This window comes from Plectropomus leopardus, chromosome 2 (assembly GCF_026936395.1).
Source record: "Plectropomus leopardus strain MGB_pleo_1.0 chromosome 2, ASM2693639v1, whole genome shotgun sequence".
NCBI lineage: Eukaryota > Metazoa > Chordata > Actinopteri > Perciformes > Serranidae > Plectropomus > Plectropomus leopardus.
In genome coordinates this window covers 29915130-29941246 of record NC_142177.1, presented here as the reverse complement: position 1 = coordinate 29941246, position 26117 = coordinate 29915130, and the positions used below count along the sequence as shown (strand labels likewise).

The window sequence follows — 26117 nt, the reverse complement described above, 5'->3', positions numbered from 1 at the left end:
CATTTCTGTGAATAACAGCTTGAGTTTTTGTTTCTTTAAATGTGCTCAGTCTTTAGTCAGCAGAGGCAGAGGATGGGTGGTTTGCTGAGTCAAACCTTTTCTTTTAACCTCAATACTGCAATTCACCTCATGGCCTTGCATATTATTACAGCTTTGTGAAAGTAAACAAGAAAAACTAAGTGTGCTGCCGTGTCTCCCCCAGACTCAGCTGAAAAAGATGCTTGCCCAGAGGTAAAGAAAAGCACAAAGACTTGTCGAGTAAAATAATTTCATGAAAGCAATAAAGTGGAGTGGATTTTGGCACAGCCCTCTTTATCCTCTGAGGAGAACAATATCACAGACAGCTTTGTAGAAAACCCTTTCCCATGGAGGCTGCATCAGTGCCCTTTATTTCCCTCTTACCTTCACACAGCACTCATTAACAGACACACACACACACTTCACCTCCCAACAACGGCATGCCTTTGCAATATCCTTTGCAGGTGGCTAATGTCATGACAGGTGGAGGTCAGCGGGAGCATTATTTCCATTACATGTGTGAACAGGTCCTGTCAGTTCATTTTTGTATTTACAATCTTAACTCTGTGTCGCTGTAAAGGATTTTTTCCAAATAGCTTTTATGAGGTTGCCAAATAGTAAGACTCGTTGACTTTTATGAAAAAGAGATTTCCTTCCTCCTTTATCTTCCTAAAATTTCAGTTTAACTGAGCATATTTGTTAACGGAGAACAGTTTAACATTTACTCATATACTTAAGTACAAATTTGAGGCACTTGTACTTTACTTCAGTTTTTTCCTTACATGCTCCTTTATACTTTGACTCTGCTACATTTCAGAGGGAAGTATTGTTTTACTTCACTACATTTATCTGACAGTTTAAGTTACTCTACAAATTAAGTTTTTTGCATAAATAAAACATAAGAGTTTCTAAAATATGATGTTTTGTCAGAAATAAAAGAATAAACAGTTTATACAGGTGCAACTGAAACAATTACTTGATAAATGAATTAGCTTCAAAATATCAAACTATTTTGAAATTTATTTGGGTGGAGATTTTTTCTTTTCTTTTTTAAATAATTTTGAGTTTTCATTGTGTTTTTTCTTTTTTTTGTACTTTTAGGGTGTGCTGTTTCCTTTCATTTATTTTAGATTTTTATGCATCAGACATTTTTACTTTAATACTTCAAGTACATGGTCCTGATTATACTAACTTACTTTACTAAGTAACATTTTTAATGCAGGACTTTGACTTGTAACAGAGTATTTTAACAGTATGGTATAAGTACTTTTACTTGAGTAAAGAAACTGAATACTTTCTCCACCACTGGTCACTAATAAGATTTTTAGTCCCTTTAAAGCCACTGATTTAGATTCTATAATAACTTCCCACCATGCAGGTCTAACCTCCCACACCTGTGGTTCTTATGTCATTATATTGAATAGTTTTTAGCAGTAGTCAGTTCAAATCAAATCTCAACTACAAGTATAAAAAAGGACCACGACACAGTTTAGCATTTGATATTGTAATTAAAAAACAGTTATAATAAATTAAAAGTGAAACATGTTATGCCAAAGCAGCAAATAAAACAACAGGATCTCTTATTAGACTCACTGCTGCTGTGTACATGTGTGGGTCTGAGGTCACTGAAGCCAGTCCATCCAACATACGACATCAATCCACTTTAGATTTTGTCGGCCACTGATTGTCAACTCCTTAGGCTATTACCGATAAGCAGATCCTGTTCCATGCACAATAAAGCAAGTCATGATGGTGTCAAAAAACAAAAAAAAAACCAAGTGTGCACTTAAAACTTTACCGCTGTAGATATGACCGTGACAGAGGGAAGAACCGCTTACATTCTCCTCAAACTCCTAGAGTTCAATCAATCATATCAGAAAACAATCTGCAGCAATAAATTCTGGTCACATTTCATCCCGTGTCTGCGCACACATTCACGCTTACATGCACACAAACCATGATCTGTAAACTGAGTAGGTTTTGTGCCATCTTGGCACCCTCCTAGATCTCCATTGGTGACCTATTCTGTGTCTAACTGCACACAAGCCAAAACAGATCACATGCAGAGGCTCAGCACACATTGCATCAGCCTGTCCACATTAGGGCATCAAATATATCAAGAGATCACGTTATTTTAAAAGGTGGTTCAGGCTTCCAGCTGTAGGGGAAACCACAGGACGGAGTTGACACAGTGGCTTGTCTGAGACGCTGCTCAGGTGTCATCAGGCTTCACAGAGGACAACTGGGAAATCTACATGGATGCAAGGGATGTCCAGCTTTATAATTCCCTGGAAGGACACAAAAGAGATTTAGAATATTATGAAAGATATACAGAGAGCGGCTGTTGGTGAGTCAAGCCTGAGTTTAGGGGTCAGGGTTGCTACAACTTAAAGAAAGTGGGATTTTAGAATTTGAAAGACTTTGGAATTAAATTTAAGACCAATTTTACAGAATCCAAAACTGAGGGAATAATAAACATGAATCAGTTACTTAAGATAAGGGAGATTGTTGCCCAAATATTTATTGCAAAATAACATTTTTGGTGGCATTTATGCAAGAAGCATTCTTTATTATTTTGAGATTTTAAAATGCGACATCAGAAAAACAATCCAGAAAAATCTTACTTCCCATGTCTTATTATTTTTAAGACTTTTGAATCTATTTAAGACATCTTAAAATTAATTTAGGCCCTATTTTTGGATTAATGGATTCAATGCCTTTTAAGACATTTTTAAGATCTGCAGGAACCCTGTAGTTTCCTCACCTGAGGTGTTAGGTTTTTTTGAATCCTCTTCAGCTTGGCTTTTTTACGTCCATTTTTTGTCACAATTGTCTCTTCATAGAACTCGTGGGCCAAGTCGCCATCTTCATCAAAGAACATAGAGCTGCAGAGAGTCAGGAGACTAAAATAATTATCTGTACAAACATAATGTGTGTATCCAAACTTTAAGATATAGTTAGGCTGAAACGTAGAAAAATGTATTAGCCTTGGTCAAAATAACAAACAGACCAGAAAAAGGGAGGGGAAAACATTTAGTTTCTCAATAGGATTATTTCCGTAATGTTGTCAGACACTTATAATAACAATATGAGCCCGTTTGTGGCAAAAACAAGCACTTTTAATGGATGTTCACTGACGGTGCACAAATACAGAGTGATTACATTGCAGCCTGTTTCACTGCTGCGGCTTGAGCCCCTCTCTCTAAAAACTGAACCAAATTCAAAAAATTGTGTTCCCATTAGTCACTTAGACACAAAAACATGGAAAATAGGGTCAAGGTTAAAAAAATCTAAAGATTTCTCTCACTGAGAAAACCTAAAAAAATACACAACCACCACAAAAAAGAAAATTGTGGTTTTAGGGAGTCGAGCCCACAAATGTGAGCATTAAAACCAACAAACCACATTACAGGGTGCTTAGTTTGGTGATGAGATTAGGCTCCGTCAGTGAACCTCCCAGAAGATTGAGATGGATGTTTAAAGTTTGTACATATGTGTAGCCACATCAGTAGGACAGAGTGATGCCATCACATCAATGAATATGTTTACATGAACATGATTAACCCAGTTATGATCAGGTTTTTGGAGTCTCCCGTTTACACCTTTTAACACGTAAACACCAAATATGATCATTACCGTTATGAGCCTCATAAACAGGTTATTCATGTCTCTGTAAACACACTCATTATGGAACAATTTTTCTGTGGAACATTTTGGAAGAAAAAAAAGTCACAGTTAATAACTAGTGAATAAAAAGTCTGCTTTTACAGGGAACTACAAGAAAGGTCAATATGGTGTTCATGTTGTAAGGTAATATGATTATTGGAACAAATCAGTCTGCTAGAGTTCCTGAAAAAAGTATGTTTAGGCTAAATGCTGCTGAGGCTGTATTTACCTTCGTCTAGTAAACACAAAAGGTGTTGCACTTGCGAAACTTCGAACTCTTGCCATTGACTGCTCGTTTCCATCTTTGGTTGGATCGTCCGTACTACCTGAGCCAGAAAAAGGCCAAAATCCTTTGGATTTGGAGCCGCTACCACCCATCTTCAGCTGCAGCACATTATTTTCTTGGGTCACAGGACTGCCAGTAGTGTTACAGTGTTACTGCACCAGATGAAATATGACCTTCAGGATATGAAACCTATGAAAAATGACACAAGAGAAGGCAATATAATATAACACAAGCAAAAAAAAAAGACAATGAACAATGAAGAGCTAATGCTGGGAACCCGTTTTGCTGAGGATAAGAAAAATGACATCACAGACAAGGACATGACCTCCACCTTAAATATGAAAAAGATGACAAATTGGCTATACCAGTGGATTCATACTGGTGGGTCACGGTCCAAAAGTGGGTCATGGGTCCATTCTGAATGTACAACAAGTGACTCAGGTCCATGTCACATTTATGAAAAACACACTTTATGTTGAAGTACAATGAATTTGCAGCACAGAGCTTTTATTTTGAAGTGCTGGGCTGTGTTTTAAGAAAACATGCCTTCCCAACCTGCAGGCCTGTGGATTTGGAAAGCTAACAAAAAGGACACAAAATAAAGGAGGACAAAGAGAAAACAAAGCCCAGGCTGAAGCCAAGTTATGTTATGATTTCAGTCATGTGATCTTTATCCTTAAGCCACAACGTAGCAGGCCAGTGACATAACAGTGCAACCACATAATTCAGCATTACATACAGTACAAATAAATCGCCATTGTTTTAAAATTACCTGAAAAAAATGAACAAAAAATTACCAAAAGTTTAAAGCGGGAAAAATGCCAAAAAAATAAAGATTTTTTTTTTTTTTACCAAACGTCATCATTTATCAAAATATATATAAAAAAAAAAACTAAACTAAAAATAAATGGAATAAAAATTGCCTAAATTGTTTTCAAGAAAACATGCAAACATAAAAGACACAAAACAGGAGGACAAATAGAAGACAATACTCAGGCCGATGCCAAGTTATGTTATGATTTTAGTCATATGATCAATGTCCTTACGCCAGTATGGAGCAGGCCACTAACATGACAGTGCAACCACATTATTCACCATTACATACAGCATAAACTGTAACGTCGGTGCAACATAATGTCTGCAAACCTCGGACCACTGTCTACCTCTCTATGTCCCATTATTATCAGGTTAAATTTGTATTTAAAAACAATAAAACATAGAGTAACGTCAGTCAGCTCAGCTCTGAGTGTAGACGGCTCGGTACCATTAGCATAGGTTATCTGGACAGGACGGCTAACTTGGCAAGCTAGCTTTAACCCACGGGACTATTACGAAACATGTCCTGCGTGTGTTAGTTGCAGACGTTTGTATGTCACATTTTGTCCTTACTGCTGACATTACCACCAGCTGAAGACAGTTAGCTCCCTGTTCCTAGCATTAGCAGGGTCAACATGTTAGTATCTGGGTTATAAAATAACGTCCATTGACGCTGCTGTCGATGACTGCCGTTTGTCGCTTTTGCTGAGTTCATTGAAAACGTACCTAAAGTGGAGTTCTCTGCGGTCTTAGATGTGAAATGTTGTTAGATGAATTTTTCTTGGTGGTTTCCTAAATCTGTACAAGATAACACACACAGCTGCGCTAGCTGTTTATGCTAACTAACGTTACACGGTCTTCTTCTCTGTCTGTTTGTGTAACGGCTGGTGAGGAGACTGTGGTTAGCTGCTGCCTCCTCCTGGACGACAGAGGGAGAGGACAGCAGCTGCACCACAGCTGCAGGAGCGCACTGAACCATGTTATTCATAGCAAACTAACACCAAACTCAACACTAAAACTATATGTTGATCAGTAGTATTTAGATCCTTTACTGCAGTAAAAGTAATAATACCACACTGGGAAAATACTCTATTACAAGTAAAAGTCCTGCATTGAAAATATTACTTATGTACGTGTAAGTAATTATAATCAGCCAAATATACTCAAAGTAATGAGAGTATCCAATGCAGAAAATATTGTTTAAATAAAAAACAAATAAATAAATTAATTAATTAAAAACAAAATTATTAAACTCCCAAAAACTTAAAATGATAAAAAAAAAACTAAAAAGACCTCTTTTAAAAACACTGAAATTATTCAAAATTATGAGGAAAAAAAGAAAAAACACCACAGACCTCAAAATTATCAAAAAAAAAAAACACTCAAAAACCGCAACAACAGCAAAAAAGAAAAAAACCTCCCCAAACCTCACAAAATTGTTTTAAAACATGAAAAATAATACCCAAAGATTTATAATTGATATATATATATATATATATATATGTATATATACCTCACTGATCTTATCGCTTATTCAAAGCAAATTCCTGCAGCCAGGATCCAAAATCTTGCCTTCCCAAAATATGACAGCATATAAATGTTCATAGTGTTGATAGTATAACATATGTGTGGAGTCAGCATATTTTAATCCATAAACTTCAGCTTTGGCTTTCCACAATAGAATGTGGACTACTGGTCTGACACAGCGTATCAAAATTGCTTTCTGATGTATAATTTAAACAATGACATCAAAATGAGCTGTAATTTATTATCATCAGTTTATTGGATAGTTAGAATGCAAACACACTGTTTCACATTTTAATTTGCACAAATCCATTTCACAGGTTCATTAAAGTGCCAAAGATTTTAAAACCAGCTTCACAGAATATAAATGAAACTAAATATCACATTAAAAGTGGCCAAATACACTAAAATTGTGTTTTAATACCACTATAAATACTGGTAATCCAGTCAAGCAGCATGGACTTTAAAGAAAGAACTGTATCCAATTAAGTCCGACAAACATTTTTTCCCCTGTTCAGTTCACAACAGAGACTTTGCTTGCACAAAATTAGATATTTCACATTAAATGTAACATCAATATCCCCGCTTCAAAAACAACAGTTATTCAAAACACTGTGTCTGAGCTCTTCCCTTCCCATTTACATCACTAATCAATAATACTATTCAGAACGTTCTTCTTCCTGTTTAGATATGAAGATTACTTGAATCCAAAGTCATCCAGGTGTAGAAATCCTCGCCATGGCCTGCTTCATTGTGTCTCTAGCAAGAGCGTAGCGCCTCACAATCTGCCGCACATGCTCTTCTTCCTCACGCTTCAGGATCCGCAGAAAGTTGCACAACTCGGGAAAACTAAATGCATCCCACTGTGAAGGAGAGCACACCAGAATGTGTTTCATATACAGAACATATTTTGGGTTTTTCATCATGTGTTGGCATGTTTATCACATGAATTAATTCTCACAACCAAATGGAGACTTACATTTACTTCCCCTGTTTCATTCTCCTTTAAAACCAGAGTCATGACTTTTTCACTGGGGCCGGCACACAAGCGCAGGAAGAGGGGACACTCATCATCAGACAGTTTACGCATGTACACTAAAGGAGAGAAAACGCAGCCTGTTAGAACTTAAAGGTCCAGTGTGTAAGATTTAGGGGGATGTATTGTCAGAAATGAAGTATAATAATAGGTATGTTTTTTTTTGTGCAGGGGTTTTCAAACGTTTTTCAGGCGAGGGACTGATGGATTAGGGACCCTTGACTTGATATATTGTATAAAACTTAATTGCATATTAAACCGAGAGAATGGAGGTTGTCAGGTAAAAGGTCAAATCAGCCTCAGGGTGCAGTCTTGGACTGAACCCAAATCTCAGACTTGCAGATCTTGCACTTGCAGACTTGCAGACTTTGCAGAGGCATTCACAGGAAGTCTACGAGTCCTGAATGCTGTCTAAATCCAGAATTCATCCTATCCACAAGAGGCTTCAAGTGGACTTTCTGCAGACATCCAGAGAGTCTGCTCCGGGTGCAGACTTGACTGGACTTTGCAGGTTTAATTACCCACAGCTTTATAGCAATTGGTGCATACATCATCCATATGTATCAGACATGTGTTGATATAATCTAAGGTAATACAGAAGCCAAACTGAATCCAGGTAAAAATGGAAAACGTCCCAGATTTTGTTGTGATCCAGGAACTCCAAGCCAAAAGTTTCGGGCCTGTTCTGAGCTGGTCGGGTCCTTTCTGTGTCTGTCTGTGACAAGCGGCTCACGCCAAACCCTGACACTGCCATATTTTGGGGTAATGCCACCGGACTGCGGGCGTTCATTCTACTAATCAGCTGGATAAAGACCTTACCACCTTCACACAAGTGCAGGATGGAGGACTTAATGATGCACCTCAAAGCTGGGCTGTGTTTTCTGTCTTGTATAATTAGGCTTAAGAATGGGTATTGTGTGTATTGGACTGTTTATGTATTGCTTATGTAATGGTGTATTTTTCTTTCTTCAAAACCCAATAAAAATATTTTAATAATATAGTAATATGGACACGATGCTCTCATTTTTGCCAAGTGCCAACTAAAAAACAAACAACAAAAAAACCTCCTGAACAATGAACACCGAAGGACTTCTAACCAGGAAAAGTTTCAGCTGATTGCAGTCTTTAATCCTCAGCACTAGATGCCACTAAATCCCTGTAAATCTTACACACAGTTCCTTAAATACTTGGTTAGATTTTGTTTTACAGTAACTGCACATCACTGAGGACCCTACCTTGACTTTGTCTCTCAGCACGTTCAAACAGGGCGAACTTGGCCGGGTTGTCCACCACCGTGAACTTGTTGAGCAGTGCCTCGATGACTTCACGCACACGTGTTTGGGAGCTTATATGCAGGTGCTTGGCTGCGTCTTTAGGGAGGTAGAAAGATGTCCGCCGTTTCATCCGTCTGCCTTGCTGATCTTCCTCCGGTGACGAGCACAGGCTCGGACGGGGAGGGAGGGAGATGGGACGGAGTAACTGAAAGTGGACTTTGATGAAACCAGTGTAGGACCCGTCTTTATTCTGCAAGGTAGACAGACGTACAATATATTGTAAGAATGGGAGTAAAATGCTAACACAATTAAAATACAGATCAAGTACATTATATCATGAATGAATGTTTGGAGTTTATCAGTCACTCACAACCACCATGTAGAGATTGCTGTTGATCTGTGCGTTATACTCCTTCACCTTCTGCTGAATCTCACTAACAGTCAACTCCTGTTTCCGCCAGTCGATCTGTTCGTCCTAAAATGAAAAGAGCAGCTTCAGTAAATCAAATGGGCCACATACAGTAAAATCAGCAGAAAGCTCCTCCTCACAAGTGTGCGCTGAGGATGAAGACAAAGTGACAGATGCATGAACATTATTTATTCTTTATATCACTGTCTTTACTGCAATAATTAGTGCAACATTTCACTACAAGCAATCCTCTGTGCAATTATTAGACTGTGCAAAATTCTTTCAACCCTTGAATGTTGGCTATGTTTAACATGTTACACGTATTGCATTTATTGTATATATTCTTATTGTTACCCATGTATATAACTGGTGCACATTGTACCATCACACATATATGTTTATATTTCTGACTTAACATACCAGTTTTATACACTGTATTGTATCATACATCATGATATCATACATGTATCAGCACATCATACATATTTATAATTTTAAATAATCACATACCAAAGGTAATTGTTTCTTTTTATTACTGTATTTGTATTCTATATGTTATGTTTTTACACACTTGACACACTCAGTACATTATACATACTTCTAATTTTTAAATGTTTACATAGTAGTGCTAACTGTTTTTATTATTAGTGTATTTCTATTTTATATTTTTAAATATTTTCTGCTGGTACTCATTTCTACTTTCTATAATTCTCTGTTGTTGGCATCAAAGTGACTGTAACGAACCACAATGTCCCCTCAGGGATCAATTAAGTATTTCCAATTCTGATAAAAGGAAATAAATAAAAGTTTTTTGTATGTGTCTTGATTTAATATAATTATCCAAACAGAAAGTGAAAACAACTTTGGACCTATAGGCCTGATTAATAACGTCACAGCCTCGCCGCTGATCTTCTGACCTTGTGAAAGAGAGACGTACGTGCAGTAAAATATAACTCCAGCTCTGAGTCCTCCTGACCGCAGAATGTGTTACTTGCTGAGCTTCCCCAGGTCATCTCCGAGGTTCGGGTGAGCAGGAATTTTGGCAAACTTTTTTTATATTTTTGTCATTGCCAAAATCTTATGTCTGGAGTTGAAGTCAGGATTTTCTTATATTTCCTCTGTCTCTCTCTTCTGTGTGGAGAGATCTGATTCTGCTCACAGCTGTTTTGACCTCAGTATTTCCATTTGCTCCTCCCTGACAATAAAACCTCACAAAGACGTCTGCAGGACCCGCCTACTCCCAGAGGAGATCTGCTCAAATTATCCTAACAGCCTAACAGCATAACTCTCACCCTATGTGACTGTTGATGAGTGTGTACATATCAACATTAAAATGTAGTTTCCATATAAAACTGACCACATCACAACTTCATCCATAGCATTATTGCACCCTCACACGGTGTTTAACTCTCTGATACCAGATAAAATTTGGCTTGATTTCTTTTTAAAAATATTCAACGAGCAACTTAACAAGAAATAACCCAAGAAATAGAAAGAAAGTAAAATTAACTGAAAAATTTCCCCCCAAAAATTAAGAAAAGAAAAGAAAAAATAGTTAATTTTCAGATAATTTCCTTGTTATCTTTTTGCTAATTACGTTTTTTACCATGTTTTTAAAAAAAAAGAAAGAAAAAAAACCAAACCAGTTTTCTCAGGTTTCAGAGGTATAAATGCTAGTGAAGAAAACTGATGTCAATCCAGTCGTTAAAGGGTTAAACGTGGTCTATTGTTTAAGGCAGTGACACTCAACTTATGATGACCCACAGACCACTTTCTAAATCAGAAAGAAAATAAACTTTTTCCCACCGTGTTTTTTGTTCCAATACGCTGACTGTAAATAAGGTGTCCGAGTACATAAAAAGTAAAAGTAAAATAGAGCTTGTTTAATGAAAAAAGCTTCCTCCTACTTGTCAAAGTACCTGACACTGAAACCTGAAATTGCCAGTATCTCCAAGAAGGAAATGAGCAACTTAACACATGGCCCAAAAAATAGCAAGAAATTAGTAAAAAAGTACAAGCTGAAAATAAGCAAAAGTAATATACAAAAACAAAAGTGCAGAAAATTTATATATCTATATCTTTATCTATATCTATATACATACATATATACATATAATTATGATTTCCTTTTCTTTGTGACCTTTTACTAATTTCTTGTAGTTTGTGGGTGATTTCTTGCCAAATTGGTCATTCCCTTTTTTCTCTATGTTTTTGAAATCAAACTAATGTGCTCAGGTTTCACAGGGTTTAAGAGCTTGAAAGAGGTGCCCATCAGCTGATGTCAAACCAGGTTTTAAAGGGTTAATGTATGGTTGAATGTGTAAAGTGCTTTGATTGGTCGGAGAGGAGCTTTATAAATGCACGTCCATTTACCATTTAATTAATCAATCCTTTAATTATATGATAAGTTGTGTTTGTCCCAGATTTTCTTCTCTGTGGTTCTGAAATAAAGGCAGCGGTTTCACTGTGAAGTTGTTAAGTTATCCCCTCCCCCTCAGCTTCTCCTAAATTACTTTCTGTATAGATGCAATGACAATGAGCAGGCAATAAAACCAGAATCTTTGACAACATATGGCACATATGGACAGCAGTGGACAGCAGTGGACAACAGTGGACAATCTGTTGGCCTCCATTTGCTTTGACCTACACACCTAAAACAATACAATAAAGACTTCTTTCTTTGCAAACGTACTGTTGAGAAAAGACGTGATTGTAGCTTCGATTCTCACCACATTTGTGTCTGTCTCGAGGGAGTCGGCAGAGAAATCTTCCTGGTCTGTTAACAAACTTCCATCTGTGCTGCAGTCCAGCTGGATGAACGGTCGGCAGCGGTAGTGACAAGTGTAATTGCAGTCTGACAGAGAGAGACAGAAAGGTAAGAGAAGGCAGACAAAGCTCACAGATCTTATTTTTAAAAATCATTTTCAAATTAAACCTCCCTATTCACATTTGGCTACAACATTTCCAGAATATCATTGAACCAATTCCTCTCCATGGAAGTGAAGTTTGGAGCCCATTAATTAAAGAAGAAAACTGGGACTCAAATCCTGTCCACCGTAATTTCAAATCGTGGTCGCAGAGCAGAACTTTATCAAAATTTAATAAAAGGACAATCAAATATTGAAATCATCTGTTAAGAGTCGGATCCAGACTAAATCCAACATACATCCTTTTTAAGTTAAAGTGCTAATAGCACCAAGTCCATTGGAATTACCATCACTGAGAACCTATCTTGGTCATCACACATCACCAATCATACATTAATTATTAGACTATGTTGAAAAAATAACTAATAAATCTACCTTGTACCTTGTAAATAAGTGGCATCACAGTGGCTTTGTCATTTATTTTATACAGTCTATGGTTTATGGTGCAGAGAAAGAAGGCTGCAGCTACCCATTTTTTATTATATTCTTGTTTTTTGGTATTCTCATGGGAACTTGCAGAGAGTACTCACTGGCGCAGCGCAGACTTTGCTTATAAAGACCCCAGATGAATTCTCCACACAGGTCGCACCAGGACAGATGGGTGTAACTGTACGATTGGAAGTCATGACCCACTGCAGCCTCTCCTGTCTGACACCGGGGTGCCTCGATGCTGACGCTGTCTCCGACCAGACGGACGACGTGGAAGTGGCTTGGCTGGTTTACAGGCGGCGGGGCTGTGCGGGCCGCAGGAGCAGCCAGCTCGATGGAATCATTGACACTGAGGTCCTTCAGCTCGATCAGCTCACATTTAGACATCCTGTCCCTGATACAGACTCTGACATGTCAAGTGAGCACCTGCTGTCCATGAGCGAGTTGGGGCGTACATCCAGCCCAGAGAGGAGACGGCATTAGTATGTGCAGATTTGCATCCTTTATGAGACAGTTGTGAAGGCTCTGATGAAATGTTCGCTATCTGGGCAAAAAAAAAGCTCCAGGTCCGTTTTTTGATGTTGGTGGCAGAGGAACAGATGTCCACCAAGTCTTTAGGAGCTGCAATAACGTTTGAAAGCATATACATGTTAATGTACAATACAATAACTACATGAACCAGCTTAAAGGAGCAGTTCACCCCAAAATCAAGAATACATATTTTTCCTCTTACATGTCACGTTAACTATCAATCTGGGTTGTTTCGGTGTGAGTTGCAGAGTGTTCGAGATATCAGTCGTAGATATCTTGTCTGCCTTTGCTTCAATCATCAGAATCACAATCAGAAATACTTTATTGATCCCCGAGGGGAAATTGCCTTTAGTTACAGATGCCCCCCATTCAAAAGTCTAAAAGAAGTAGGAAAGTGTAGAATATATCAATAAAATTTAAACATAAGTACTAATATAAAATAAATATATCTAAACACTAAAGTATAACTATAAATGTACATTTTGTTCTTGTGTCTACAAGAACAAAATATAATAGAACTAGATGGCACTCGGCTTGAGGGGCTCAAAGTGCCAAAAAACAAATTTAATAAACTCAACAGCAATAGTTTGCTCTTTTTTTTTTTAATGTGAAATATTAATTAAAAAGCGTCGACCTGAGCATCTGTGGTGTGCGCTGGAATTTAAATTTCCTTGTGCCATCTGGTTCCATTATATTGGAGAGAAGACAGACATCACCACGGCCGATATCTCCAACACCCAGCTGCTCACACAAAAACAATCTAGATTGATAAAAAGTGCCAAAGAGGGAAATTATGGAGGCCATAGTGTCATACAGCATAGACACCAACTATATGAATGCTATTTAAATTCAGAAACTAGCATTTTCATATAATGGGTGCTGATGTTGTATGACACTATGGCCTTCACGAACAGAAGAACAAGGGATTAACCTTTGTTATCTGATGCCAGGATTCATATGATTATAATAAAATGTGGGACAAGATAACTGGTATAATCCTGTGAAATCCTCGGACCACTCATACTGTTTTTCTGCGTGTGACACTGAAACAAAACTGCATAAAAATGGGCCAACAGCTACCATTTCATTCATTACAATTCAGAAAGCACAGAACTAACTTATATCCATCATTTCAGAAATAACTGGTGACATAAAACGTCTACAGCCACTGTTACATTTTTAAAAAGCTTTTATGTCATATATGCATGTGTAACAGCTACAGGTGCTGAGTGTGTGACCCACAGAGGAGGAATGCAGCTAAATTCATTTACTCATGCTGTACTGTTTGAAGGTACTTAAACTTTACTTTAGTATTTTAATTTCATGTGACCTGACCACCTCTTCTCTACTGTGTTTGAAATAGAAATATTGTACATTTTTTTCCTCTGTTTTACTGCTGTTATTATATTATATTATTATAGCTGTAGTGGTTTTGCAGACTAATATTAAAGCCAACGTATATAAAATAATTTAAGAGAATATAAAGCATTGTTGTAGATTAACCCTTTGAAACCTGGCGCAACATCACTTTTCTTGTGGTGCATTTGGATGCCTTTCACAAGTATTTAATACCTTTATCCCTGAGCAAATTGTTTTGATTTCTTTCAAAAGCATGGGGAAAAAAACAAAGAGCGAGTTGGAAAGAAATGCCCCACAAACTGCAAGAAATTAATAGATTTTTTAAAAAAGCTTTTAAAAAATATCCAGAGAGCTATTACAATCTACATTAACTATCATAATAATGTCAATTAAAATTGTTTTTCAAAATTATTATAATTTTTAAGCTGTTTTTTTCCATTTATTTTTTAATTTTACTTGATCTTTTTTAGGTGCAAATTTTCAGGTATTCTACTACTTTACTAATTTTGTGCTAATTTTTGAGTTTTGGGTCTTCTCATGTTTTTGAAAGAATTTGAGAATGTAGAACAACATATGTAGAACTTAACATTCATTCTGTTGCTCTGAGTTTTTTCGTTGTGCAGGAATTACTTCCTTTGGCATATTTTTGGGCAATGCTGGCCATCAAAGTTGCTGAGACGAATTTAAATGCAACATTTCTGCACTTGTGTTTTCAAGACTTCTCAATAAAACATTTGATATGAAAGTAATCATAAAGTAATCAAGTATACCTTAATAAAGTATATTATTTTCATGTAGTATACAAAATAGTTACATTACTTATTAACAGGGTAATTTTTGACCTAATACATTTCAAAACGACCTACCCAACAAAGACCACAACATGCTTCAACATTAAAATGCTGCTGATATTTTTATAAATCAGTGATATTGATCAATTGATAAAAACATAATAAAATAACAGTGACAGGAGTCATTCTGCTGCATAAAGCTCTTGTCTGGAGACTTTCAGCACATTCTGCTGATGTTCTTTCCTCAGACCTGTCACTTGTAATGTAATATTTTTATGTTGTGGTATTGCTTGCACTTCACCACACTGTAAAATCTGACAAGTTAACCTTACTTACAATACTCAAAATTGAACTGTATTTACTTAATTTTGCAAAGTTGTTGTGACTTAAAAATGACAAGTGAAATTACCTTGTTCTCTCTAAGTGTTAACAACTTCAGTAAACGTAGTTAGTCTGAGGGTTTTGCTGATGACGAAGTTAGAAATCTGTGGGTTCTGCTTTGTTTAAGAAAATATAATTGTGATAGACTAGTTTGAAACCAGCAGAATACAGATATATAGCACAGTAAACTTGGTTTACTGAAGTTGCTAAAACTTGGAAAGATTTATTTGATTAAAATTCTCATTTTAGGTTGCAACAACTAGACAAAATCAAGTAAATATAACTAAATTTTAACTCAACTTAACTGTAAGATAAAATGTAAACATAAATAAAGACCAATTGTTATATTTACTTATATTTTCAAGGTAATCGGTTTCCTGGATTTTTTAAAAGTGAAATCAACTTGTCAGATTTTACAGTGCACTTGTTATTCTTGGAGTTATTCGGGATAATAAGTGTAAAATGTTGACAGGTGCATCGGAAACTTTCATGAGTTTTTCTATGGAGCTGCATTGTGACTTGAATATGAACAACCCGAGGCTCTATCTGCCAAGTGGGTCACCACACGGCGCAATTATCCACACAGCGGGGCAACAAGAGCACATTGTACCACCGGAGGGGATCACCCGTGCATTTTCTGCTGCTTTTTTCATAAATCACTTCCGTGTTAAATTTAACACGCATGGCTTTAAGTACAAGTGTAAATTATCTGTCATTTGTTGCAGAATGCTACCCAACGCGTAACGGGACAACCCGGTTTAATCCTGTCTGAAACGGGACGACAAACTCAGTTGACAGTGACACCGGGACAAATATCCGGATTTGTTGGCAGACAAAACGGTAATAAAAGAGGACCTTACCTCGTTTAATTCATTATCGGCACTTCTCGTGGAGGATATTTGGAGAATAAACGCAGTTTGTCGTTTGTATTAACACCGAGCTGTCCCTCGTCCGATGCACGCACTTCAGTTTGCGCATGCACATTGTGAGCGAGGGATTACCGTCTAATCCCGAGTGAGTATTAAACCATCCTAAAGGGAGGCACCACCAGAAGAACCCCCTCTGTTATCACACAGTACAAAAAAATATGTGTCCAGTGATGGAAAGGTGAATGTAATGGTAGTTATGACCATCAGTGGTGGACGAAGGATCCTTAAACCCACTCTGTTACATGTAAAACCCTACACTGGAAATGTTACTTTAGTAAAAAGTAAGTAAGTGTAAAATCGGGGAAAATATACTTAAAACCTAACAAAAACCCTCAAAATTATATCTATATACACAAATCACCAAAAAGCAACACACCCCAAAACTCTATATTGCTTAAAAAAAATCAACAACAGAAAAAAATCACACAAAACCCTCTTAACATTATTTTAACAACATCTGAAAACCTTAAAATAAATAAATATTGATATAATAATATATTGAATAAACATAAATAAATAAAGCAACACTAACAAACCCTCAAATTATTTAAAAACTAGTTTTTTAAATATAAAATAATCAAGACAAATTTTAATTATCAAAAGAGAAAGAAAGAAAGAAAATTATTATTATTTTTAAAAAACAGAGAAAGAAACACCCAAATAAACCTTAATTTTTTTAAACTTGATTTTTAAAAAAAATCAAAACAGTCAGAAATTTTTGTCAGTCGACAGTAAAACAAAGGGAGGATGGCAACACCTCTAATTAATCAAATGATTGCACCTGAGGAAGGTGGAGCCTTCCCAGGCAGGCGAGTTGGGTCTTTTCATCAGCAAGGGGTAAAATTGGACATACCAAATTTGAAGTTGATCAGATCAATCCTGTGGGAGAGTTCGCAAAAGTACGACGCAGTAAATCAGCAAAAATCAGCACAAAATTCGAAATGGCTGACTTCCTGTTGGGTTTGGGGGTGGGTCCAAGTAGCTTTTTTTGTGCCTCTGGGTATGATACATAATTAAACTGAATTTTATAATTGTAGGTGAAAGGGGGCATTGGGGCCACACATTGGGGGGCGCTGTGAAACCATTTTGTCACACCCGTATTCGAAACCACCAAAATACAAAATTGTTCGCTGGACATGCATACCAAGTTTCATGAGTTTTTAGGCATGTTGCAACCTCCAAAAATGCAATTCATGTTTGATGTAGTCAGCCAATCAAACACAGCGGTTGGCACATTCTTATTTGCATAAAGCAAGACTTACAAAAAGATACAGCTGACCACACCTTCCGAGGATGAGCCAATCAAACAAGGGGGTTGGCACATTTTAATTAGCATAAACAGAGAGCTATAATGGAGTACAGCTCACCACGCTTTCCGAGAGGGAGTGAATCAAATACAAGGGAGGACAAATTTCAATTAGCATAAAGAGAGACCTGGTGGAAATCGCCAAAAATGAGCACGAAATGCAAAATGGGCGACTTCCTGTTGGGTTTGGGGGTGGGTCCAAGGGACTTTTTTGTGCATCTGGACATGATAGACATGTCTATCAGATATCATACATGCAGGTGAGAAGGCTGCCTCATTGAAACATTGTAGGGGGCGCTATTGAGGCATGTTAGTACACTGACAGAAAATTAGCATATAGACCTGCTCAGGGCAGACCTTTGATAACTTTTCATCAACAAGTGGCTAAAATTGGAGACACCAAATTTGAAGTTGATCAGATTAATCCTGTGGGACGATATCGCAAAAGCACGAGGCAGGAAATTGGCAAAAAAAAGGACAAAATTTGAAATGACTGACTTCCTGTTGGTTTTGGGGGGTGGGTCCAAGAGGCTTTTTTTTGCATCTGGGTATGATATGTTATGTTATTATAGGTAAAACTAGCTATTGGGGCAACATGTTAGGGGGCGCTGTGAAGCAACTTTGCTACACCCACATCTGAAACCACTAAAATACAAAATTTTTCGTCAGGCCGGACATGCGTACCAACTTTCATGGGTTTTTGGGCATGTTGTAACCTCCAAAAATTTGATTCATTGTCAGAAAAATAACAATAACCTGCATTCCAAGAGGGTCCTCGCACCGTTTGGTGCTCAGGCCCTAATTATTGCCCACAAAGTCAAAATATTAGTCTGTAAAATGTTAGACTTTCATCAAAAGGGGATTTAATGAGTCAGTATGATGTGCCTTAATATCTTACGAATGATATTGATCAGTCTGAAACAGAGGGAGTTTTTTTTGTTTCATTTTAGTGTGGAATGAATAGACCCTTCAATGTTTAATTGAGGGACATTTGGAAATCTTTCAAATGGAGAAAAGCCTCCAGGCTTAAATATGGATGGCAGATGAAGAACGACTCTTTATCTCTCTCCGGCAAAACATGCACGTTGCAGTGAGATTTAGAGTACCACTCTCTTATTTTCTTTACTGATTTCAATCATTTTTTAACAAGAGAAAAACCATACCTTAGTTTTTTAAAAATGTTTTTGTTGTTGTTATTTATTCTAAAAACAATTTTGAGTATTTTGGATGTTTTTTTCAATAATTGTGAATTTGGGGTGTTTTTTTTTCTCTTTAAAAAATAATTTGGACTTTGAGGATTTTTTTTATTTTTTATTAACTTTGAGGTTTTGAGTTTTTTCTCTTTTTTGAAATAATTGTAATTTTGGGTGGGGTCTCTTTTTATTTTGGGGGGGGTTAAATAATTAAAAGTTTGGAGTGTTTTTTTTCTTTTCCTTTTTTTAAATGATTTTGAGGGTTTTTTTGGGTGTGTCTACATAGGGCAGCCTTCTTTTAATACTGTAAGTACATTTTCCTTGAATATTTACTTACGTTTACTTAAGTAACATTTTCAGTGCAGGACTTTTACTTGTAACAGGGTGTTTTCACAGTGTGTATTAGTGCTCTTACTTAAGTAAAGGATCTGAATACTTTATCAAGTGATCAAATACTGTACTCGTTTGTTTGTACTCATTGTTTTTTTCATGAGTATGCCCTTTTTTTATTGCTCCACCTCAATGAACCTCAACATTAAAGTACCACTTACACATTAATAAATAATGATCCAAATAACAAAATACTTTAACACCGACAGTAGTCACTCTGCAAAATAAGTACTTTTACCTTTATTATTCAGATTACATTTTGTGGCAAACACTTGTACATGTACTTTTACTTATATTTAATTTTGAAAAAAAGACCTTTCCTCGTAATGGGGTATTTGTAGTCAATAAAAAAGCAGAATAAAACTTTGATGCATAATGATCTGAGATCTTATGTCTACTGGACCAATAAAATGGGAGTCAGGACTTTTTGATGTAATACTTTAGTACCACCATCTGGACAACACAAGCGTCTCTGTGATGAATTCATGTCATAACAAGAACCCACATGTAAAGTCCGGCTCCTCCGGGAAACAAACAAAGAAACGCACAATGTACATAAATACGGTTGTTGTCTGTCTATAATTAGACTTCATTTTTATAAGCATGAAGAAACCATATGGCACTGCGTTTGTGGGCATAATGTGTCTCCATTATAATGTGTGTGTAAGACAGAGAAAAACAAAGAGAGGGACTTCCTGAATGAGCATGTTGTCTTGCTCTGTATGCCCAGTGTGTGGAGGCCCTGCAGGGTCACAAGCCCATGAGAGTAATTGGAGCACAATAACCTGAACAGCGGACCAGTGTGTCCACTGAACTGTTGGATGTGGAATGAGTGGTATTAGTCTGAGACATCACATCCTTAACCAGAAACCAGCATCCAAACTGATATGATTGAGACTCACTCAGCGACGGGAAATCAGAGACTACCCTGCGCACATTTCCACAGAGACATGGTTGACCCCTGACATCCCGGATCAAGCTATTGCACTGGATAGACGGACCTTGTTGGGAGCCATTAGGCCACAAGACTCTGATGCAACTTCAAAAAATGCACTGCAGAAATGAAATGATGCCACCAGCAGCAAAATGCCCAAAGAACCAGATGGAATTTTAATAGTAGCTGCTGATTTTAATCAACCCATCCTTCAACTCCAAACATGTAGCCGGATCAAGGACAAATCAAAAAAAATTTTTAAACTTTGTATGAAAAAATGACTAATAAATCTACCTTCCACCTTCTATGGGTTTTATAGTTTGACTGCATGGAGTTTGTGGTTTAGATTTGAGATTATAACAATTCGACTAAATTAATGTCTAGAACTTTAAAAACAATTTTGTACCTGCAGTTCCGGATTTGACAACCAATAAAAAAATGTTTTCTACTAAATGCATGTGGAGACTCTTTCTAAGAGGCATCCACGTCAGCCATCAACACGTGCGTCAAATTTACCACAATAAACAGGGATTTCCGGGCACTCTAATTTCAGAATAAAAGCGTGGAAAAAAGTTTGTAAGGAGCTAACTATTTCTTTGTAATCAGAGAGATACTAAGACAGTGCTACAACTCTTTTCCAGCTACAACACACGTCTGAATAATATTTGTTGGTTTGGGATTATTGCCACCTCATTGTTAAAAATATTTACAACTATTTACAGAGTCATTCTAATTTTAAGCATTTTTTTGTGTTGTCTCTGTGTTTTGTTTTGGTTTTTTACTTTCCCGTTCGTTTGTTGTTGTTGTCTTCCCATGTTTTTGATAACTTATAGTCAATATTTTAAAAAAAGTAACAATTGCACCTTACATGTTGAAAAAGGAGTAGGAAGAAGTATAGAAGTAGGAGATTAAAGTGGATGAGATGCGTTTGAGGCTCACGCAAGGGGAGATCAGAGACTGCTTTGCGCACATCCTCACAGAGACAAGGTTAACCCCTAACATCCTGGATCAAGCTATTGCACTGGACAGTCGGACCTTGTTTAGAGCCAACTGGACATAAGACTCTGATGCGAACTCAAAAATGCACTGCAGGAATTGCAGTTGCCCAAGCAACCAGATAGAAGTTTAATAGTAGCTGGTAATTTTAATCAAGTCATCCTTCAACTCCAAAGATGTAGCATGATTTGGTACAACTTTTAATTCATTATTTTTTAAAAAACATATAAATCTACCTTTTACCTTGTAATTCAAGTTGTGCACCCAACACAGATGTCATACTCTGTCATAGACAGACATGACTGTCTTCAACGTCAGTTCTCATTACCTCTGTAAAATAAAGTTTTTGAGTGTCTTCTTAAAATGAGTGTCGACTGCTGACAAGACAGCACTTTATTCTGAAAGAGCTTACCGGAAGTGATGTTTTCCTGGCCGCCGTGGCTCCACAACAACTCAACGCATGTTGGACTTTTCACTGGAGAGCAGATACGTTTATGATTCGCAAAGTCACCGTAATGTAACAGTTGTTAATGCGGATATCCGTTATTGATTTCTTGTCTTATCGCGTTAACTCATCGGGACTGTAACAGCTCGAGGTTAACAGTTACTTTGTATTCACCATCACTTCCGCTTCTGTTGGCTGAAACTGAGTTCACTTTAGGTAACCGTCCAGTCTGAGGGTGAAGTGTCAGCAGCAGGTGAGCTAACAAAGTCCACATAAAGTGACTTAAACATGGTTTACAACAAGGACACGGAGTCCGAGCCTCGGATCTACGGCTACAGCAGGACCGCCTCCGCGGTGCTGACCCACTGTGCGTGTGTCGTGTTCACGGCGATCATCACAGCTCTGTCCCGACCCGGTACAAGTGAGTCCTCATCATCAAAACATCCGCCTGTCACTGGCACTGTTGGCGTATACCGTTTATTAATTTAACGTTACCTGTTTTATTACAGGTTGGTTTTCTTGGCATCCTTTTTTTATGACTTTAGCGGTAAGTTTAAGCTTTTACAAGTCCTTTCAACAGCAAATACATGAAATATTTTTTATCAAACAGGGGTCGACAGATAGCCGATTATTGGGGCCTATATTTGGCATCATATCTGTGTCAGTGTTTTATTTTCATGATTATTATTATTAGAATTAAATCGATTAAAGTGTAAGCATGGGAGGAACTTTGACTTTGTAAAACCTCAGGAAGCTTGTTTTATTTATTCATTTTTGATTTTAATTTTCACTCAACTATAGAAAAAAAGCTTTTGGGAACTTGGCATTTGGCACTGGCATTAAACAAAGTTTTAGAGTTTGTTATAGATTAGATTAGATTTTGTATTGTAAATACATATTGTTTCCAAATATCTGTCATTGGTCTCTATTAATAATTGGTACCAGTATCAGCCTTGAAAAACCAATATCAGCCAACCACTACTATTGAACTAATGTAGTAATCATAATACATTTTGTGGGGGACACATCCCCGCCACCCAATACTTTAATACCATACTACCTCAGAATATTGCTATAAATTATAATTAAAAAAACGCTATTCTAGAATAGGCAACCACACATTGCAGTCAGAAATAATCATCATCAAACATAATAATAAGCAGGGGCGTGTTTATGGCGTGGCCAGGGGTGGCACAGGCCACCCTTAAAAGGTGATTGGCCACCGATCGTGACTGTCTATCTGCCCAGTCAGTTTGAATTGTTTGAGGAAAAAAACTGCAGAATGACTTGAAACTCAAGGAGTCCATAAATGTTTTTAAATCTAAAATGAAAGACTTAGAAGCACCTGAATAAAAACAAGACTTTGTGATTAAGTAAAGCTCATTAAAACCAGGAGCTGAGGAAACGCTACCATAAGTGGGAAAACACCAGAGGCATAATAAAACCTATAAATAGAAGGATAAAAATATAACATAAATGAATAAATCGATAAAATGATAAGTTATAATAAATATACCAACACATGAATGAGCAGTGACAATAATGTTGAGCAGCAGCCTGATTTAATCTGCTTTCCTTTCCTACTAGTTCACCTTCTTCATGACAGAGGCCATACTCCTCTTCTCCCCTCATGGCTCCCCCATCAAAAGGTTTTCACATAAGACAAAAGGTCGTGTTCACTGGATCCTGCAGTGCCTCTGTGCGTCCTGTGCCGTCCTCGGCCTGGCAGCCATCTCCTACAACAAACACCTGAACGGTAAACCCCACTTCACCTCGTGGCACGGTCTGCTGGGCCTGCTCACAGTGTGTGTGGTGGGGCTTCAGTCTGTGGCAGCCGTGCCTCTCATCTACACCTCTCTGGCCAAAGGATGGTCCCTGGCCAAACTCAAACGCTACCATGTGGCGTCCGGACTCGTCACATACCTGCTGGGCAGTGCCAGCCTGCTCCTCGGCCTGAGCTCTGCCTGGTTCACTGCAGCTGTCGGGAAATACACCTGGTACCTGTCAGCGCTCTGCACTGCTCTCAACGCCCTCGTCATAATGAACCAGATCACCAGCGCGTACATGGCGAAGAAACGTCTGCACTCCTGACAGAAGACATGGTATCGACTCTTTAAAACACTCACTGAATACGTGCGAAGGGTTTGCCTCGGAGATTTCATATTTTACTCACATGCGGTCAAGTTTGATTTGCTTGAAATTCAAAAAGGAACTGATGTCTGCAGCTGCTTTGAAGGTCCTCACATTTCATGATGCACGAGTGCCAAATGTGGATAATGAAATAACTTTTCTTGCCTTTTTTACATTTTTACACAGAACCGTTGAAGACACCAAGGTCATGTCGTATGTATTTGTTTTCTAGGAATTTACATTTGACAACAACAAATATTTCACAAGTCGGGCTTAAGTTTATGGCCAAATACTTGTAAAATTTAAGCTGTAGTTGGTAATTTTTATATAAATAACTTTCACATTTGCTAAAACTGTCACTTCATCCTGATATTACTACAAGACAGATAGTATGTGAAATAACAAACTATCCTCCTCCTCCTTCTCGTTCATTAAAAGCCCGGTATACACTGTGTGATTCTGGGCTGTCCCACACGAAAGATGAACTAGTGAAAGAAACGTGCCGATATCTTTGGTCGTGGCTCTAAAACGGTACGTCCTACGTCACACAGTGAGAGAGGATCAAGGATGGACATTGTCACGGTCTTGGGATGAAATTGTGACAGTGTCTGAAATTTGGGATGAGCATCTTACTGCGTGACTGCTGCTACGAGCTGCGACTACTAACCACCCAATAGAAATGCAGCGTGAAATAACGCACTGATAAGCGTGACTCTAGCGCCAATGATAAATGCTTATAGATGCTAATAACCACTTCGAGATCTCATTGCAAAATTGGCATGCCAAGTTTCCCCAGCCACGACCGTACCCACATCCTCCTACTCTTATTCAGACTATTTCCAACACACATAAATGCCACTGCAGCGAGGGCTCGATTTGTTGTTTTTTTTTGTTTTTTTTTTACAGTTTGCTGTTACTATTACAGCGGCGCCGATTGATGATGCACACAGACAAAGTTTTGTTCTTGTATATTGACGTCGATGGACATACTTTATAGCCCATGATCAGCATTATCATCATACAGTCTGCACACATCAAACTTGATGTTGTACCCAAGTTTTTTAGATCCCTGTCACGCAGTGTAGCTTGCATCAAACTTATAGGACTGCTGAAATCTCCCAATCTGTAGGAGGCTTAATGGCGTTTTCTAGAATCCGCAATAGCTGATCAAACGATCAATCAGAGCCGAGGAGTTTCAAACGCAGCCGTCAGTCATGTAAATCACTGCTCGTGAAGTGCCGACAATCTGTCAAACGAGGCAGTGCTGATTAAATCTGAATCATCTATTTATGACCCCAAATGTTTTCAGAAATGTGTTTCAGTGTACAGTTTAGCTGTGAAATGAGAAAGTCTGCAAACCGCTCACCATGTTGAAAACGGTTGAGCCAAAATGAAGCAAAAATCTCATTTTACAGCTAAACGGTACACTAAAATAAGTTTCTGAAAATGTTTGAGGCGAAAAATAGACAATGCATGTAACAGAATTTTGACTCATATTTTGACAGCGTTGACAGTTTGACCGCAGTTCGCGAGCAGTGATTGACATGACTGACAGCTGCGTTTGAAACTCTTCGGCTCTGATCGGTTGTTCTCGTTCACATGTGGTAGATTTTAGCAAATGCCATCAGAAGTGCTACAAGGAGCAGGAACATTATTGTATTTTTTCACATATTATCTGTCTCGTGTACTACTGTGTGGGTTTAGAGACAGTTTCAGTGAAAAGTTGTTTTTAAGTTACCAATTACAGCTTTATTGACATTCCTATCAGCCTCAGCTCTACTTTGTTTTTACTGCTAATTAGCACGTTAGCATGCTAAAATGCTTAAACCACTGAACATGGTAAACATTAAACCAGCAAATAATCAGTATGTAAACATGTTAATGTTAGCATTAGCATCAGTGTGCAGCCTCACAGAGCTGCTGGCATGGTCGTAGACTCTTGGTCATATTTTAGACTGAAGTGCTTGAAATGTGACTGATATTAGGCACAAAAAAATCAATAAATAAGAAAATAAATTGTGCAGTGTGAAGGTTTTGATAGCTGCAAGACCTTCACATTGGGAGATACAATTTGAAGAAAAAAATAGGTACATTTCTAAATAAAATAAAATAAAAGTATTGATGACTAGCCAAAAATTTCTGCTGGAGGAATGATTTATAACCTTAATACTTTTAAAAATCCTCTCATCTGTTTTGAGTATTTGTTGAATTACTGTATCTCAGGTTGTCTATCCTGCCTTTTGATTATTTATGCTGCCTTTGATTACTTACGTAGTCACATTTTTGAATGGTAGAGATATTAAATCATATTGAAGATATATTGTAAATTAAAAGCATTTGTAAATGA

General features: G+C 37.5%; 3 protein-coding genes across 4 annotated transcripts; 1 reads left to right on the top strand and 2 right to left on the bottom strand.

Moving 5' to 3' along the window:
- Nucleotides 1–1506: 1506 nt before the first annotated feature.
- On the bottom strand, nucleotides 1507–5671 carry tusc2b (tumor suppressor 2, mitochondrial calcium regulator b). The gene is made up of 4 exons (XM_042497176.2): nucleotides 5513–5671; nucleotides 3914–4159; nucleotides 2783–2903; nucleotides 1507–2306 (listed from the first exon to the last, which is right to left on the bottom strand). Exons 2-4 carry the CDS (start codon nucleotides 4060–4062, stop codon nucleotides 2241–2243), a joined length of 336 nt encoding a protein of 111 aa, XP_042353110.1. The 5' UTR covers nucleotides 4063–4159; nucleotides 5513–5671; the 3' UTR covers nucleotides 1507–2240.
- Nucleotides 5672–6540: 869 nt separating this feature from the next.
- rassf1 (Ras association domain family member 1) lies at nucleotides 6541–21748 on the bottom strand. Of its 2 annotated transcripts, none has more exons than XM_042507705.2 (7): nucleotides 21608–21748; nucleotides 12487–13006; nucleotides 11759–11883; nucleotides 8991–9095; nucleotides 8582–8870; nucleotides 7290–7405; nucleotides 6541–7173 (listed from the first exon to the last, which is right to left on the bottom strand). In XM_042507705.2, the coding sequence occupies exons 2-7, from the start codon at nucleotides 12770–12772 to the stop codon at nucleotides 7024–7026; spliced, it is 1071 nt and encodes a 356-aa protein (XP_042363639.1). In that variant the 5' UTR covers nucleotides 12773–13006; nucleotides 21608–21748; the 3' UTR covers nucleotides 6541–7023. The 2 variants fall into 2 exon arrangements, with proteins under 2 accessions (XP_042363639.1, XP_042363630.1); XM_042507696.2 differs by lacking the exon at nucleotides 21608–21748 and adding an exon at nucleotides 16308–16467.
- Nucleotides 21749–21924: 176 nt separating this feature from the next.
- cyb561d2 (cytochrome b561 family, member D2) lies at nucleotides 21925–26117 on the top strand. The gene is made up of 3 exons (XM_042507717.2): nucleotides 21925–22061; nucleotides 22150–22187; nucleotides 23228–26117. The coding sequence occupies exons 1-3, from the start codon at nucleotides 21929–21931 to the stop codon at nucleotides 23729–23731; spliced, it is 675 nt and encodes a 224-aa protein (XP_042363651.2). The 5' UTR covers nucleotides 21925–21928; the 3' UTR covers nucleotides 23732–26117.

Coding starts and splice junctions, on each gene's coding strand:
- cyb561d2 (XM_042507717.2), top strand. CDS start 21,929: ATGGTTTACAACAAGGACACGGAGTCCGAGCCTCGGATCTACGGCTAC. Junction 22,062..22,149: donor TCTGTCCCGACCCGGTACAA/GTGAGTCCTCAT, acceptor GTTTTATTACAG/GTTGGTTTTCTTGGCATCCT. Junction 22,188..23,227: donor CTTTTTTTATGACTTTAGCG/GTAAGTTTAAGC, acceptor CTTTCCTACTAG/TTCACCTTCTTCATGACAGA.
- rassf1 (XM_042507705.2), bottom strand. CDS start 12,772: ATGTCTAAATGTGAGCTGATCGAGCTGAAGGACCTCAGTGTCAATGAT. Junction 9,096..11,758: donor TCGAGACAGACACAAATGTG/GTGAGAATCGAA, acceptor TTTTCATTTTAG/GACGAACAGATCGACTGGCG. Junction 8,871..8,990: donor GCAATCTCTACATGGTGGTT/GTGAGTGACTGA, acceptor TCTACCTTGCAG/AATAAAGACGGGTCCTACAC.
- tusc2b (XM_042497176.2), bottom strand. CDS start 4,062: ATGGGTGGTAGCGGCTCCAAATCCAAAGGATTTTGGCCTTTTTCTGGC. Junction 2,904..3,913: donor TTTGTGTTTACTAGACGAAG/GTAAATACAGCC, acceptor GACTCTCTGCAG/CTCTATGTTCTTTGATGAAG. Junction 2,307..2,782: donor AAAAAAACCTAACACCTCAG/GTGAGGAAACTA, acceptor GTGTCCTTCCAG/GGAATTATAAAGCTGGACAT.